Genomic DNA, 17833 nt, shown 5'->3' on the forward strand with positions numbered 1-17833 from the left:
ACCATGAACCATTTTCAAAGCACAAAGCTAGGATTCAAAAGTTGTCTTATAATTTGTTGTAAGCTATATTCTCGTTATGTTAGTTGCACGCAGCTATAACTATTTGGCATCATATATATATGTCGAATATTAGTTATTTGGTTGTGAAAAAAAGGTTGGTATATATCCCTGTAGATTTTGAATATACCCAGGGCCAGGCCACAGCACTAAAATCTCCAAGCTATACGGTGCCCGGCTTGCTAACGTTCCGGTTATTTATTAAATCATGCATCATCAGAGCCATGATCAGTGACTGATTGGGTAGAGTCAGTAGGTAGCTAGCATATGCATGCATATGAGCGATCTCATCAACTCGACCTGGCTGCATTTGGAGTTGGCGTTGGGACCAATGCAGCATTTGCCTTTGTTCCCCCTTTAAACCAACAACACAACACATCACATGCCCATGCATCTGGTAGCTATAGCTAAAAAAAACCTGGATTACATTTTCCTACTACGCACCCAACACATCAATGGACCATGCAGCATATGCAGTCCAGATGAATGATTGAACACGATTTAATTATTTTTTTTAAAAAAAATCCCCGTTTGATTATATTTTTGGTGTGTGACAATAATATTGCAACAAGAAGTATTGGATGTTACGAGAGTTGCACTAATCCCTTTCTTCATTAATTATATTACGTGCACAATTTAAGAGGTGTAGACTTGTTTGCGTTTTGTTCCCTTTCTTCAGACTCAACAGATAATGATCTGATGATGGCAGCTATGTATCCTAGCTAATTCATCATTTATATATGTTTGGATCCGGCTAATATATAGGTGCATATATATATATATAATATCCCTAAGCAATGAACTTTAGCCAATTGTGTTTGGTTAATTGACTAACAACTAGACAAGAGTTCAGTTCAGTAGATAGATGAACCAATATAAAACACAGCCATGCATGACGACTAATTAGTTACTGATAGCCGGTTGCTGTTGGCTCATGGCTGTCACGGACACTGCTGCTAATGAAGAAATCTGTACGACATAGAAGCTATATAAGCAGTGACCGTCTTCCCCACAAGCACAACAAGCAGAAGCAGAAGCAGAAGCTAGCAGCTAGTAGACGAGCGACGAGTAGCTAGCTAGCTAGCTATCTAGAGAGCTCATCATATCGCTGCTCGCTCTCATCCACCATTATAGAGAAGAGCAGATCGAGCTGCAGCTGGCAGAGGCCGAGTTGTTGCTAGCTAGCTCCTGCTTGCTAAATTTGCATCGTATCCGATCCATTCCATGAAGAAGTCGTCGATGATGGCGCCCATGACGATCATGGCGAGAGTTGCCGCTGTGCTCGTCCTCTCGTCGGCTGCCATGGCTTCCGCCGCAGGAGCAGCTGGGCTGGACATGAATTTCTACGGCAGCACGTGCCCGCGCGTGGAGGCCATCGTCAAGGAGGAGATGGTGGCGATCCTCAAGGCGGCGCCGACGCTGGCCGGCCCGCTGCTCCGCCTCCATTTCCACGACTGCTTCGTCAGGGTATATATATAACTATATACATATATTGTTGCTGCATTGATTAGTTGCATTGCATTGCACGTTAGCTAACTCATCCCCTGCATTATTATTAATTATTAATTGCTGCCAGGGCTGCGACGCCTCCGTGCTCCTGGACTCGACTCCCACCAGCACGGCGGAGAAGGACGCCACCCCGAACCTCACCCTCCGGGGCTTCGGCTCCGTGCAGCGCGTCAAGGACCGGCTGGAGGAGGCGTGCCCGGGCACCGTCTCCTGCGCCGACGTCCTGGCGCTCATGGCGCGCGACGCCGTCGTGCTGGCCAACGGCCCCTCCTGGCCCGTCGCGCTGGGCCGCCGCGACGGCCGCGTCTCCCTCGCCAACGAGACCAACCAGCTGCCCCCGCCCACCGCCAACTTCACCCGCCTCGTCAGCATGTTCGCCGCCAAGGGCCTCTCCGTCAGGGACCTCGTCGTGCTCTCCGGCGGCCACACCCTCGGCACCGCGCACTGCAACCTCTTCAGCGACCGCCTCTACAACTTCACCGGCGCCAACAGCCTCGCCGACGTCGACCCGGCGCTCGACGCCGCCTACCTCGCCCGCCTCAGGTCCAGGTGCCGGAGCCTCGCCGACAACACCACGCTCAACGAGATGGACCCCGGCAGCTTCCTCAGCTTCGACTCCAGCTACTACAGCCTGGTGGCCAGGCGCCGGGGGCTCTTCCACTCCGACGCCGCGCTGCTCACCGACCCGGCCACCAGGGCGTACGTCCAGCGCCAGGCCACGGGGCTCTTCACCGCCGAGTTCTTCCGCGACTTCGCCGACTCCATGGTCAAGATGTCCACCATCGACGTGCTCACCGGCCAGCAGCAGGGCGAGATCAGAAAGAAATGCAACCTCGTCAACTGACAAATAATACGTACATTAATTGCTGCTGGTTTTGACGATGCCTTTCACTTACGTTCATCCACTTAATTCATGCATCCATGTTGGTTGGGTTCATTCAATTATTATATTCGTTGCTTACCTTTACTTTTGCTTGGTTAATCTTAATTAAATCGTGTGAGTTTTCTTTTCTTTTCTTGAGTATATATATGTATGTACGTAGAGCGTGATGAGTGCCTTTTCAAGTTTATTGTTTTTTTACTTTTTCCTCTCGTGCATATGGTTCAAATCCATGATGATGATGTAATGCGCATGTAATTAATAATGACAATCAAGTCAATAAACACACATGCAATTTATATATGATATGTTCAACATATATAATTAGCTACTGTTTTTTTACATGTATATGGTTTCTTCATCTTGGTGTGACGTACGTTACATTGTTGCTCATTCTTTACGCTTGGTGGATGTAGACTGCCGCAATGCACTATATATATATAAATGCATGTACTTGCAAGGCACTACATATTTTAGTTACGATGTTTCCTCTGAAGCACACCAACCAACAAAATATCTAATTAAAGGACGGCCATTAAGAGATTTGGCGTGATTTTTATTATACGAGACAAATGAAAAGATATTAGCGTAATGATTTTGGATTAGCAAGTTGTTCAGGCACTGTATATATTAGTCTGAGTTGATCAGTTTTCCGTTCTGAAATCAAAAATTAAACCAACAACAATAGTCCATTATTAATTGTCAAGTTCTCAAAACAAGACAAGCTATACCTCCGTGACAATGGCATCCATATTTTGTAAAAGGTAATAAAAATGCATAAACGACATTTGAACCTGACGGTTGTTTTCCTCTTGCAGTTTCTGTATACTGCAGTTATTACGATTTTCAGCCCATCATAAATTAAGGACCGATCTGGGCCGTATTTGCTTAGCTAGTCATCATCATTGTACATCCAGGATCTGTCACACCCGGATTTTAGGGGTCAAAAACCCGGGCGCGAACATAAACACCAGGTGTGCTGGGACCAAGTCTCACACATATGATGCATAGTGGCACAGGATCGAATGTCACATCTTTACTATATAAGAGGAGTTCTGTACAGAAATAATTAAATAATTACATCATATGAGGAAACGATCCAGCAACCCAAAGTTGACTGGGAGACGACGGCCTAGACCTCTCACGAACTCATCGCAACATCCTCCATGAGCATCATCCTGCAGTACCTGGTCTTGACCTGAGGTGTATGTGAGACAGCAAGAGTGAGCTCACATACGTTCATCGCTCAACAAGTTGTGGGGAATAATGTGCATGAACTCGCCAAAGGTGGGAGCTCACGTGAAGTGTAAGGCTTACCAAAGAAAATGGTTAGAGCTGAGCATTGCTTTTAAAGTTGGTCAAAATTTTATTAGCAGTTACTAAGTATAAGTGAATACCAATCCCAATTAAGTAGTAGAACAAAAATAACAACTTCACCCGCGATGCAATGCATATGACAAATTGAATTTAGTTCCATAATTTAATCATCAGAGAGTCCTGAGCTGCTCATGACCGTGAGCTCGGCTAGTATACCAGTTTTACACTCTGCAGAGGTGGTACCCTTTACCCACAAGTCATGTTACCCATCTGCCAAGAGATCGCGACTTCCCATACACCTCTACCGAGGAGGCGAGGCAGGGTAACACTACGAGGCCTTTACAAAGTTCCACTAGCTTCAGAAAACCCGCTACAGTTTATAGGAAGCTCCAATGCAGGAATCCCTTGCAGGACCGCCATCACAGCAAAATCCTCCCGAGGGCCTCCCCAGGAATCCCTTGCAGGACCGCCATCACAGCAAAATCCTCCCGAGGGCCTTCCCAGGAATCCCTTGCAGGACCGCCATCACAGCAAAATCCTCCCGAGGGCCTCCCTACACTGACCACTCCCCTACTGCCCTTGCCCCTTTCGGGTAAGGTAGTCCTCCACTAGCTTTCCTAATTAGTCAGCCAAGGGCGTCCCATTAAACCCTTGTGGTGGCACGTGGTTCTCAAGTTAAGCTCTATGTTCCAATTAACATTTAATGATCTTGTCATGAACATAAATAGAATAACAACATAATTGGAACATAGATGCAATGAAATATTAACCCAAAACCATATAAAGCAGTAGCAGAACTACCCAAGTGATTGAGGGGTAAACAAGGTATTCAGGATGAACAAACTAGGGTGACCTATTGGGTCCCATCAAAATTAACCTATGCAGATCATTATGATTAATCAGAACATGAGTGGGTAAAAGAAGTGATCAAGGGCACAACTTGCCTGAGACTTGAGATTCCAGGTACCAGGATGATCTTCAGGTGACTCGTGACCTCGCGCTAGTCGTAGCAATACAGACAAACATGGTATATGCAAAATTAACATAACACCAAACATAAGAACAAACTGAATAATAATGACCTACGCGTTGCTACGAGACTAACGCAGCTGGAACGAGTCAAATCGGATTTAAAACGGGGGAATTATGTATTTTGCACAATATTAAGTAGGATATAAATTTTAATGTGACTTTCATGTGAAAACAGTGACACTAGGTGATAAACAACATTATTACAAAATTATAGGAATTAGAATGGATCAATTTGGGCTCAATATGAATTTTCTATGAATTTTATAAGTTCTAGCCATTATTTTCCTATTAAAAATCCCTTTTCCAATTTATTTACTCAATTTCACACAGCTCTGGATCGGGCCTCATTATCTGGAAAACACAGGGGTCTCGGGGTAAGTTTTCCTGAGACACAGAAAACAATTCTACGGACCGCGGGTTGATTACTATAGAACAGAGGGGCCTAATAGCTAAACCGTCCAGCCGAAGGGGTACGGGCGGACGCTGACCGTCCGATCACAAACCGACGCGCAAGATTAGATTATCGCGTTATAAAACAGATAATCCGCCCCGATCGTCCGATCCAGAATCAACGGACGAAGGTCGATCCTACCCCGATCTAATCTAACCCGCCCACCATGAATCCTACGGACACGGTTTACTTGAGCAAAGGTTACCCTATCCTCTAATCTCGATCGTCAGCGCCGGATCCAACGGACCACGGAGTTCTTCTTCCCCACGGCGGATGAATACGGCCGCGCCCACCTCGCACGGCGGCGGTCCCGCCGGGGACTCCCATATCGCGCACCCGAACCCAAAAACGGCCACGGTCGGCCCAAAGCGTAGCAGGGAAAGAGGCGAATTCGTTGGAGGTTCTTACCAAGCGTTCGGTGTGGCCGAGAACTCTGGCCACGACAAGGTGCTACCCGGCGGCGCCGAGACCCCGGTGGGAAATTCCTGGCACCCAGGTCGCAAGCCCAGTCGGTAGAAGCCCCAACCCGTTTGGCGTGTCCAATCGAAGCGACAGGCAAGGACGATTCTGAGGTACCGGGCACGGCGCGACGACAACCCCTCCAAGCGGCGCTCCAAAGCTCCCGATTCCACCCTGCTTGCTTGTCGCCAGCGAGGTCACGAACGAAGCGCCGATGATGCGGATCCAGGGTAACGGGCTTAGTTTTATAGTGCTACGGCGGAGTCCGACCGGTGAGGTCCTGCGGATTAAGCGCGGTTCGGTGCAACGACCCGCGAGCTCCGCTTCAGGGAGGAAGAACGGCGAGCTGCGCGGCAACCACGCGGGTTGTTACGCGTTGGAGCCGGGAAGAAGCACAGTAGACCAGAGGTCTCCACGTGCGGGCCCGATCGGTCACAGTCACAAGCACGCGCACAGGCAAGTGGCTGGCGGCGCTAGGGTAAGGCACGACAATGGGCCAGCGCAGGGAGAAAAATGGAGATGGGCCAGCGCGAGGAGAATTCGGCCCAAACGGCGATTTTCTTTTTTTTTTCCTTTTATTTTCTGTTTCCATTTCCTTTTCCTTTATTTTTTTTTTCATATTTGAATTCTTAAATTTGAATCCAAATTTGATTGCAAACTTTGAATTTGAACTAGATGTACTAGTCCAAGATGTTGATATGAAATGTCACGTTTATTTATATATTTTCCTTACATTGTATATAGGGCTTTTCCTATTTTCCTCTTCACCTTCTATATCTTATTTCTCAAATTATTGGTTCCCAAAATTAGGTTTAATGTCTCTTCCACCATTTGCATATTTCTTTTATCATTATCTTCATGAGTGAATGCACAAACAAATAAATCACAGCATGATGCACAAATTACTTTAAGTGTCACTAATTAATTAATGACTTTTGAGGTGTTGGTTCACATGTTACAATAAACATAGGCAAAATCATGTATGTAACTCAACTATGCTTTCATCTTACATTTTGGGTATTACAAATCCTACCCCCCTTAACAGAAATCTCGTCCCCGAGATTTGTAAGAAAAGGGAATACAATAGGTTTGGTTTAGAATTTTAGTTTCTCATTGGGTTTTGGAAATCAAAGTTTTGTTCAAGTTTTTTTTTTCATAACAGTTAGTAGACGATTTAGAATATATGGATATTGTATGTCTACCCATCTATTAGGTCAGATGAGGTACGATTATGGCAAGTAGGTGTTGTGGCAAGGGTATAATAAGGAAAGACTTCATCCTAAACTACGGATCTTGATTCCGCTGGCGATTCAACTTGATCTTTGAAGTCTTGAGTTGATGCTTATCCTTTTTTGACATGGTTGGTCTTCTTTGGCCTTTATTTCTTGGAGTTGTCATCCGAGTTAAGGACATATGGCTAGGACATATGTGAGTAGGATGGATTGTATGGTGTAGGTAGGTTAGAATCTCTTGCTAGGTTAAAATTGTGGGGTTATGCAACTATTGGATGGTTAAGGTAGTTGCATATGGCCAAGTCGATCTGTCACTCTTAATTTAGTGCAGGGTGAACTAAGTTAAGACTCGTTCTATAGGAGTAGAGTCTAATCTATTTCATTAGTATTATCTAACATGTTTGATAAGTCACTTTAGATTAGATCAGATCTAGGTTAGATTGGTGTGACTAGTTTGACTAGATAAGATCTTATTTATTTTAGGCTAGATCATGGTTGTTACACTAGCGTGGGATAAATATGCTTATTGGGGTAAGATGAATCCATAAGGATAAGGTAGAATCTTTTGAGGTCAGATAGATCTATTAGGATAGGATAAATCTTTTCAAGATAAGACGAGAATCTATTTTTTTTAGGATAAGATGGATCTATGAGTGTAGGATAGACTTTTTCAAGATAAGATGGATTTTGCTAGGCTAGATTCTTTGATGAGGGATAACCTAGTTCATTTAGATATTTTTATAACCGTTTTTTTTCTATATGTATATGCAGATGTGATTGTGGACATTACTCCACAACTAATCACACTCAATCAAAGATTCAAACAAGTATCATAAGAACAAACATTCAAGCATACAAATACCTTAAAAATAGTTTTGTTTTTGTTCCTAAGAGTAGGTCTCCTATTCCTAAAGTCACTTTAGGCACAGGATTTCAAAGTGTGAAATCCACATTTGTCTTTTAGAAAGAAAAGATAAGAATAATCAGAGTAAAGCGGAAATAGATGTGAAAAGATTAAGAAAAGTTTAGAAAGAATCAGAGTAGCAAAGGTAAGTAGATAATGGTTGTCCAGTTCTATCTAGGTTTCGTCCTACAGTCAACATTGCTCTGATACCACTTCTGTCACACCCGGATTTTAGGGGTCAAAAACCCGGGCGCGAACATAAACACCAGGTGTGCTGGGACCAAGTCTCACACATATGATGCATAGTGGCACAGGATCGAATGTCACATCTTTACTATATAAGAGGAGTTCTGTACAGAAATAATTAAATAATTACATCATATAAGGAAACGATCCAGCAACCCAAAGTTGACTGGGAGACGACGGCCTAGACCTCTCACGAACTCATCGCAACATCCTCCATGAGCATCATCCTGCAGTACCTGGTCTTGACCTGAGGTGTATGTGAGACAGCAAGAGTGAGCTCACATACGTTCATCGCTCAACAAGTTGTGGGGAATAATGTGCATGAACTCGCCAAAGGTGGGAGCTCACGTGAAGTGTAAGGCTTACCAAAGAAAATGGTTAGAGCTGAGCATTGCTTTTAAAGTTGGTCAAAATTTTATTAGCAGTTACTAAGTATAAGTGAATATCAATCCCAATTAAGTAGTAGAACAAAAATAACAACTTCACCCGCGATGCAATGCATATGACAAATTGAATTTAGTTCCATAATTTAATCATCAGAGAGTCCTGAGCTGCTCATGACCGTGAGCTCGGCTAGTATACCAGTTTTACACTCTGCAGAGGTGGTACCCTTTACCCACAAGTCATGTTACCCATCTGCCAAGAGATCGCGACTTCCCATACACCTCTACCGAGGAGGCGAGGCAGGGTAACACTACGAGGCCTTTACAAAGTTCCACTAGCTTCAGAAAACCCGCTACAGTTTATAGGAAGCTCCAATGCAGGAATCCCTTGCAGGACCGCCATCACAGCAAAATCCTCCCGAGGGCCTCCCCAGGAATCCCTTGCAGGACCGCCATCACAGCAAAATCCTCCCGAGGGCCTTCCCAGGAATCCCTTGCAGGACCGCCATCACAGCAAAATCCTCCCGAGGGCCTCCCTACACTGACCACTCCCCTACTGCCCTTGCCCCTTTCGGGTAAGGTAGTCCTCCACTAGCTTTCCTAATTAGTCAGCCAAGGGCGTCCCATTAAACCCTTGTGGTGGCACGTGGTTCTCAAGTTAAGCTCTATGTTCCAATTAACATTTAATGATCTTGTCATGAACATAAATAGAATAACAACATAATTGGAACATAGATGCAATGAAATATTAACCCAAAACCATATAAAGCAGTAGCAGAACTACCCAAGTGATTGAGGGGTAAACAAGGTATTCAGGATGAACAAACTAGGGTGACCTATTGGGTCCCATCAAAATTAACCTATGCAGATCATTATGATTAATCAGAACATGAGTGGGTAAAAGAAGTGATCAAGGGCACAACTTGCCTGAGACTTGAGATTCCAGGTACCAGGATGATCTTCAGGTGACTCGTGACCTCGCGCTAGTCGTAGCAATACAGACAAACATGGTACATGCAAAATTAACATAACACCAAACATAAGAACAAACTGAATAATAATGACCTACGCGTTGCTACGAGACTAACGCAGCTGGAACGAGTCAAATCGGATTTAAAACGGGGGAATTATGTATTTTGCACAATATTAAGTAGGATATAAATTTTAATGTGACTTTCATGTGAAAACAGTGACACTAGGTGATAAACAACATTATTACAAAATTATAGGAATTAGAATGGATCAATTTGGGCTCAATATGAATTTTCTATGAATTTTATAAGTTCTAGCCATTATTTTCCTATTAAAAATCCCTTTTCCAATTTATTTACTCAATTTCACACAGCTCTGGATCGGGCCTCATTATCTGGAAAACGCAGGGGTCTCGGGGTAAGTTTTCCTGAGACACAGAAAACAATTCTACGGACCGCGGGTTGATTACTATAGAACAGAGGGGCCTAATAGCTAAACCGTCCAGCCGAAGGGGTACGGGCGGACGCTGACCGTCCGATCACAAACCGACGCGCAAGATTAGATTATCGCGTTATAAAACAGATAATCCGCCCCGATCGTCCGATCCAGAATCAACGGACGAAGGTCGATCCTACCCCGATCTAATCTAACCCGCCCACCATGAATCCTACGGACACGGTTTACTTGAGCAAAGGTTACCCTATCCTCTAATCTCGATCGTCAGCGCCGGATCCAACGGACCACGGAGTTCTTCTTCCCCACGGCGGATGAATACGGCCGCGCCCACCTCGCACGGCGGCGGTCCCGCCGGGGACTCCCATATCGCGCACCCGAACCCAAAAACGGCCACGGTCGGCCCAAAGCGTAGCAGGGAAAGAGGCGAATTCGTTGGAGGTTCTTACCAAGCGTTCGGTGTGGCCGAGAACTCTGGCCACGACAAGGTGCTACCCGGCGGCGCCGAGACCCCGGTGGGAAATTCCTGGCACCCAGGTCGCAAGCCCAGTCGGTAGAAGCCCCAACCCGTTTGGCGTGTCCAATCGAAGCGACAGGCAAGGACGATTCTGAGGTACCGGGCACGGCGCGACGACAACCCCTCCAAGCGGCGCTCCAAAGCTCCCGATTCCACCCTGCTTGCTTGTCGCCAGCGAGGTCACGAACGAAGCGCCGATGATGCGGATCCAGGGTAACGGGCTTAGTTTTATAGTGCTACGGCGGAGTCCGACCGGTGAGGTCCTGCGGATTAAGCGCGGTTCGGTGCAACGACCCGCGAGCTCCGCTTCAGGGAGGAAGAACGGCGAGCTGCGCGGCAACCACGCGGGTTGTTACGCGTTGGAGCCGGGAAGAAGCACAGTAGACCAGAGGTCTCCACGTGCGGGCCCGATCGGTCACAGTCACAAGCACGCGCACAGGCAAGTGGCTGGCGGCGCTAGGGTAAGGCACGACAATGGGCCAGCGCAGGGAGAAAAATGGAGATGGGCCAGCGCGAGGAGAATTCGGCCCAAACGGCGATTTTCTTTTTTTTTTTCCTTTTATTTTCTGTTTCCATTTCCTTTTCCTTTATTTTTTTTTTCATATTTGAATTCTTAAATTTGAATCCAAATTTGATTGCAAACTTTGAATTTGAACTAGATGTACTAGTCCAAGATGTTGATATGAAATGTCACGTTTATTTATATATTTTCCTTACATTGTATATAGGGCTTTTCCTATTTTCCTCTTCACCTTCTATATCTTATTTCTCAAATTATTGGTTCCCAAAATTAGGTTTAATGTCTCTTCCACCATTTGCATATTTCTTTTATCATTATCTTCATGAGTGAATGCACAAACAAATAAATCACAGCATGATGCACAAATTACTTTAAGTGTCACTAATTAATTAATGACTTTTGAGGTGTTGGTTCACATGTTACAATAAACATAGGCAAAATCATGTATGTAACTCAACTATGCTTTCATCTTACATTTTGGGTATTACAGGATCTCTACCTTTTCAGAATCTTAGGCTTTGAGCCCACTTCACAAAGAACAGAGCAGGCCCTTTCATATCTACCATGTACATCTCATTCATTCCCTCTAGGAAAAAAAGTTTCATTTTACAACACTAAGGGCTAGTTTCGGAACACCGTTTTTCCAAGGGATTCCAATTTTCCTAAGGAAAATGAACTAATTTCCCTTAGAAAATTTAGAATTCTTGGGAAAACGGTGTTCCCAAACTAGCCCTAAAAAGAGTTATCATTTATCTTTTATGTACTACAATATTTAAATAACTGATGCTCCACAGTGAGAGTGAATATAAACATAAGATTTTATTAAAACGTTTCTGAATTTCTAAAACTTCAAATACAACATATCTTCAAGAGTTTCCATAACCCACTCCCAATCTAGGGACATGTTTGGAAGCAAATTATTTTTATAGTTTGTAGGTAATATCATGGTTTATAGTAATACTCAGGGCCATTTCTGAGTTTTGAGGGGACGGAACCGGATATAAATGGAGGCCCTAATACCATAAGAGTTGTTTTACTATAGTATATATTAGACAATTAAAATAATTCAATGTATTAAGCAGTAAAAAGTAGAAGTAAAAAATACTCTCTCCGTCTCACATTAAAATTTATTTTATTTTACTTTTACTTTTTCCTCTCGTGCATGGTTTAAATCCATGATGATGATGTAATGCATATAATTAATAATGACAATCAAGTCAGTAAACACACATGCAATTTATATGTGATATGTTCATCATATATAATTAACTACTGTTTTTACATGTATATGGTTTCTTCATCTTGGTGTGACATTACATTGTTGCTCATTCTTTACGCTTGGTGGATGTAGACTGCACTAATGCATGTACTTGCAAGGCACTACACTGCTGTACTCCATAATTTATTAGTTACGATGTTTCCTCTGAAACGCCAACCAACAAAATACCTGTTTTTAAAAGAAATTGAAGGACGCCCATTAAGAGATTTGACTTGATTTTCATTAGACGAGACAAATGAAAAGATATTATCGTAATGATATTTGAATTAGCAGGTTGTTCACTGCATTAGTCTGAGTTGATCATTTTTTCCATTCTGAAATAAAAAATTAAACCAACAACAATCTATACTACTCTATTAAGTTAGTAACGTAAGTGTCCACACTCACATGCCCCCCTAATGCGCCCCCTCCCTCCCACTTATATGTGTGACAAACAACATCAACACATATAATGACTCAGTGTATATTGACAAATGTCACAAACTTTATTATATAACGGAAATGTCTTACAAAAATAGCTGATAATAAATCGAACTAATACAACTATCTCCTTGGCGCCTATCGTTGACTAGAAGATGACACCTAAATCTAATTGAACTTGTCGTAGTAGTCTTCCTCCGAGGGGGTGCTCTTCACCTGTGGGGGTTATAGCAAGGGGGTGAGCTCACATACGTTGATCGCTCAGCAAGTGTGGTGAATAATGTGCATGAGCTCACTTAGTATGGGGGCTCATGTGTAGGGTAAGGCTTCATCAACAAATAAGGGTTAAGGTTGAGCATTGCTTTTAATAAATTGGTGAAAATTTTATTAGCAATTACTAAGTACAAGTTTATATCAACCCAATTAAATAAGAGATCATGATTATAATAAATCCCACAGTGCAATGCAGATAACAAATTAGATTTAATTTTATAAGTTACTCATGTGAGTGTCCGAGCCGCACTTCATCGTGAGCACACCTGATATACCAGTTTTACACTCTGCAGAGGTTGCACATCTTTACCCACAAGTCGTGTTATCCATCTACCAAGGGATCTAGAAATCTCATTCATCTCTACTGAGAAGATGAGGCAGGGTAGCCCTCCGAGACCTTTACAAAGTTCCACTAGATTCAAAAAACCCGCTACGGTTTCTGCGAGAAGGGAGCAATACATGGATCCCTTGTCTAAAAAGTCATTACAACATGATCAACCCGAGAACCTCCCTATACCGGCAACTCCTCACACCACGGTTGTCCATTACGGGTAAGGTAGTACTCCACTAGCTTTTCTAATTAGTCAGTCAAGGACGTCTCATTTCACCCTTGTGGTTGCACTGTTTTCCTGGGTGGTTCTCCATGTTCTTATTAACAAAATGATCTTATCATTAACAATAAATAATCCAACAATAATGATAAACATGATCATAATTCAGATGTAACATTAATTCCAAAACTAGTTAGAGCAATAACAAAACTACCCAATAGTTCATTTATATGCAAGGATTAGGGTAATCAAAAATTAGGGTAACCTATTAGGTCCCATCAAGTTAACCTGAGCATGTCACGATGATTATCGAGAATATTATTAAGTAAAGAAGAGTGATCAAGGACACAACTTGCCTTCAGTAAGCTCCGAATCTTCAACTTGGGTCGTTGCTTCGGGTTCCTCGGTCACTTGCTCGTGTACTGCTGGTTGATTCCCCATCAACACATGGTCTCTTTAGAAAACTTGCCACGACCAGCGACGCGCGCACGACTAGGGCCATCCGATCATCATCTGACCGCACAAATTATATTCGCAAAGGGGTACGCCATGTTCTAATCTCCGATCTAATATATTTGGATCGACCATCATGTCCGATCTAATATATCTGATTTGATGGATCCGATCACTTGTCCCCAGTGGAATCGTCAAAAAAGTGTGTTGATGCCGATTTGGTCATGAAACACTAGGGGTGTACCGCCCTAACGGTGCCTCTGCGGTGGCGCGGACGGTCTATGACTCGGCAGCAGGAGCGGCTCCTTCCCTGTGTCTCTTCGGGTGGTCCGCGCTCTGGGCCTGACGGTCCGTGGTAGCGCAGAGTCGTCTTCTTCCTCTCAGTAACCCAGATACCGCCCCTCGAGGGAGAGACCATAGGGTGCTCTGGGTCGGCAGGTCACCTGGGACGTACCCAGACGATGTAGAGTCATTTAGGGATTAAGAATTTGGGTCGATGATGAAGACCTAAATATATTCACCCTTCTAGCAGATTACTAGGAAGGTAGGGACCTCGTTAGGGTGAGATCCTGGGGGTTGTCTTGTGGTCGGCAGGCCACCCAAGACGGGTCTAGACGCCGTAGAGTTGAATAGGAGTGGGAGTGGATATGTAGAAAGGTACAACTATAGGTATGTTACATCTACTCTTAGGGCAGGAAAGGTAAATAAAGTAGATTGTTTCGATTAGAATATGTTCGGGAGTTCTAAATCTGTCGTACCCCATTATATTTATAGGGAGGATATCTGGACCTGTTACTATGCGAGATCAAACAGATCCCCATAGACAGTGCTTATCTGGTCGTGCATGGGATAAGTACTCTCGTTCGTGCTTATCTGGTCGTGGGGGCATGACCATAGGGCCGGACCGTCCGGCTAGGCCAGGTGCCAAATATGATGTTCAACACAATCGTAATATCTTTGATGATTGATCAATCAGTCTAACGCGTCGTGTGCGAGGGTCAACTAGATTTACAGCGCGTTTGGTATGATGGTTTCGCTCATCCATTGTGGCCTGGCTTTAGATGGAGCGGTCCGGCGATTTCTTGCGGAGTGAGTTGATCCCGTGTGCTAGTCAACACAGTGATGGACGATATCATTCTGTGATTCAAACCAAACGCTGATGTAGGCTCGAACGCAGGTCCAAATGACTCCAGAAACAGCCCAACCTGCAAACCACACACGCCGTTAATCCCTGCCGGCCGGAGTTGGTTGTATCCATGAGATGGGATGAGTGACAATGAAGCAAGCCAGCAGGCAATCTACTGTCGTAAGCTACTTATTAGCTTTCACATGGCATCGTATATACACACCCCCTCCGTCTCTGAATTGTTGCGAAATCACATGGCCCATGATTCTAAGATATGCTATTTAATTAGCAAGACGCGTGGTCGACTAGGAGGAGAAGGTAGTAAGTAGCTGCGTTGTCCATATGCATTTGCTGTAGCGTACTCTGCTCTGATCTGTCACAAAGTCGATCACAACAGTAGAGCTACCTGGAGAAAATCTATCAGAAGCTAATAATGAAGATAGTCAAAGTAATCCCAGAATCACCGGCCATGGCAACGGAGGCCGGCGGCGTTGGCGCGCGCGATGCGAAGATTCTTCATGCTAGCTAAGCTAGCTTAGCAGCAAATTTAAAGTCAACTGACCACCACCCCCTGCGCTAGAATCGAAGACGCAGCAGCAGATACTAAAATTCATCAGTTAATTAGTTTAATACTTGATGCTTGCTCTGCCAGCAATGCCCAAACGAAATCCCAGGTGCTAGTAAGTATATGAGCATGGGCATCCATCTTGCATGCTGCCCGTTGGAGAGCACAGCCACTACTGTAGCTGGCAGCTATAGCAGAGTGTTTGCATTGCAGCGTACTGCTGCTGTGCTGCCTCCCTACCCTCTAGATGGCCACCAGGGTCGCACTTGCACCTCCCATGGTGGCCGTAGCATCAGTGGCAGTGCTACTCGTCGTGTGTGCTGCTGCATCAGTTGCCGGGCAGGGGCAACTCCAGGTCGGCTACTACAACAAGACTTGCCCGGCAGCGGAGCAGATCGTGCGCAACGAGACCACGGTCGCCATCGGTAGCTCGCCGGACCTCGCCGCCGCGCTCCTCAGGCTGCACTACCACGACTGCTTCGTCCAGGTACCTAGCTACCTGCCTCCGATCCTGTAGGCTGTACCGTGACCTCTCGTGTGAATATCAATCATCGTGCTTTCTTTTCATTCAGGGCTGCGACGCCTCCGTGCTTCTGGACTCGACACCCAACAACACCGCGGAGAAGGAGTCGCTGCCCAACGGCAGCCTCCGAGGCTTCGACGTCGTGGCGCGGGTCAAGGACCAGCTGGAGAAGGCGTGCCCGGGCACCGTCTCCTGCGCCGACATCCTGGCCCTCATGGCCCGCGACGCCGTCTCGCTGGCCAGGGGCCCCTCCTGGCCCGTGGCGCTGGGCAGGCGGGACGGCCGCACCTCCAGCGCCGCCAGCTGCGGGGACCTTCCGCCGCTGCACGGCGACATCGGCCTCGTGGTCCAGGCCTTCGCCGCCAAGGGCCTCGACGTCAAGGACCTCGCCGTGCTGTCCGGCGCGCACACGCTGGGCAAGGCGCACTGCGCCTCCTACGCCGACCGCCTCTACGCCTCCGCCACCTGCACCACGCCCGACCCGGCGCTCGACGCCCGCTACGCCGACAGGCTGCGGATGCGCTGCCCCAGCAACAGCAGTAGCACCAGCAGTACCGCGGCGTCCGAGCTCGACCCCGGCAGCTGCACCACCTTCGACACCAGCTACTACCGCCACGTCGCGCGGAGGCGCGGACTGCTCCGCTCCGACGCATCGCTCCTGGACCACCGCTTCACCAGGGCCTACGTGCTGCAGGCCGCCTCCGGCAGGTTCGACGGACACTTCTTCCACGACTTCACCGTCTCCATGGCCAAGATGGCAGCCATCGGCGTGCTCACCGGCGACCAGGGTGAGATCAGGAGAAAGTGCAACGTCGTCAACTGAACAGCAGCTGATTGTTGTTCATTAGTACCCTTGTAGAATATAGCTACATCGATCCCTGCCTATCATGAACTCGCAATTGCATTATTGTTTGTACTGTAATGATGATGAAATTGTTATGAACTAGCTAGAAGAGAACCGATTTCTTCCCGGTGGTAATTGTTAAGCGGTGGCAGCTCTGCACTCAGACCGATACCGTTCCGATCGTCGAGAGTATCGATTTGATAACAATCCACATCCACCTAATAAGTCTGAATACGAGAGTATCTAGATAAATCTTTATTAGAGATGACAGCAGGTACAGGTGTGGGTAAACAACCATGGCTATTTATCTGTCGACCGTGGGTATGGTAGACTTTTTTACCCATCGGTACACATGAATATAATGTGATATCTACGGATAAAATTTTCGTAGATATGAATATTCATGATCCATACTGATTATCAATGGGTACATGATATGTGGGTCTCAGTGGTTCAACCCTAAGTCTCTAGCCCAGTAACCAGCGCCTGAAAGTGTCACACCCGGTTCTGTGGCAAAACCGAATACATAACATATGTGGGTCAGGATCTATTTCCCACACATATGTTGACGTCACAAGTGTAATATATCAAAAGACAATACAATAAATATGTAAAGAGAGTAGAGTAACTTTATTACATCATCTGAATCATAGTATCTTAAACAAGTTTCATAATCAAAGTACGATGGAATTAAACATGGACACTCTTCCATAGAAAAGTGACTGGCGCATCGTTAGACTCAAAACTCATCAACATCATCAGCGAAGTCCTCGTCATCACCCTCTGATCAAAATATTAGCAAGGGTGAGCTCACTTATAATCGGGGCTCAGCAAGTGGGGGAAATAATGCAAGTTAACAAGGTAGGC

At 45.5% G+C, this 17833-nt stretch overlaps 2 protein-coding genes across 2 annotated transcripts; both read left to right on the top strand.

Moving 5' to 3' along the window:
- The first annotated feature begins 993 nt into the window (after positions 1–993).
- Positions 994–2747, top strand: LOC100281280 (peroxidase 1). The gene is made up of 2 exons (NM_001154199.2): positions 994–1524; positions 1634–2747. Exons 1-2 carry the CDS (start codon positions 1282–1284, stop codon positions 2408–2410), a joined length of 1020 nt encoding a protein of 339 aa, NP_001147671.2. The 5' UTR covers positions 994–1281; the 3' UTR covers positions 2411–2747.
- A 12929-nt stretch (positions 2748–15676) lies between these two features.
- Positions 15677–17129, top strand: LOC109940806 (uncharacterized). Its single transcript, XM_020541112.2, has 2 exons — positions 15677–16086; positions 16172–17129. The coding sequence occupies exons 1-2, from the start codon at positions 15847–15849 to the stop codon at positions 16943–16945; spliced, it is 1014 nt and encodes a 337-aa protein (XP_020396701.1). The 5' UTR covers positions 15677–15846; the 3' UTR covers positions 16946–17129.
- The last annotated feature ends 704 nt before the right edge of the window (positions 17130–17833 follow it).

The sequence above is a fragment of the Zea mays genome, chromosome 7 (genome assembly GCF_902167145.1).
Source record: "Zea mays cultivar B73 chromosome 7, Zm-B73-REFERENCE-NAM-5.0, whole genome shotgun sequence".
Classification (NCBI taxonomy): domain Eukaryota; kingdom Viridiplantae; phylum Streptophyta; class Magnoliopsida; order Poales; family Poaceae; genus Zea; species Zea mays.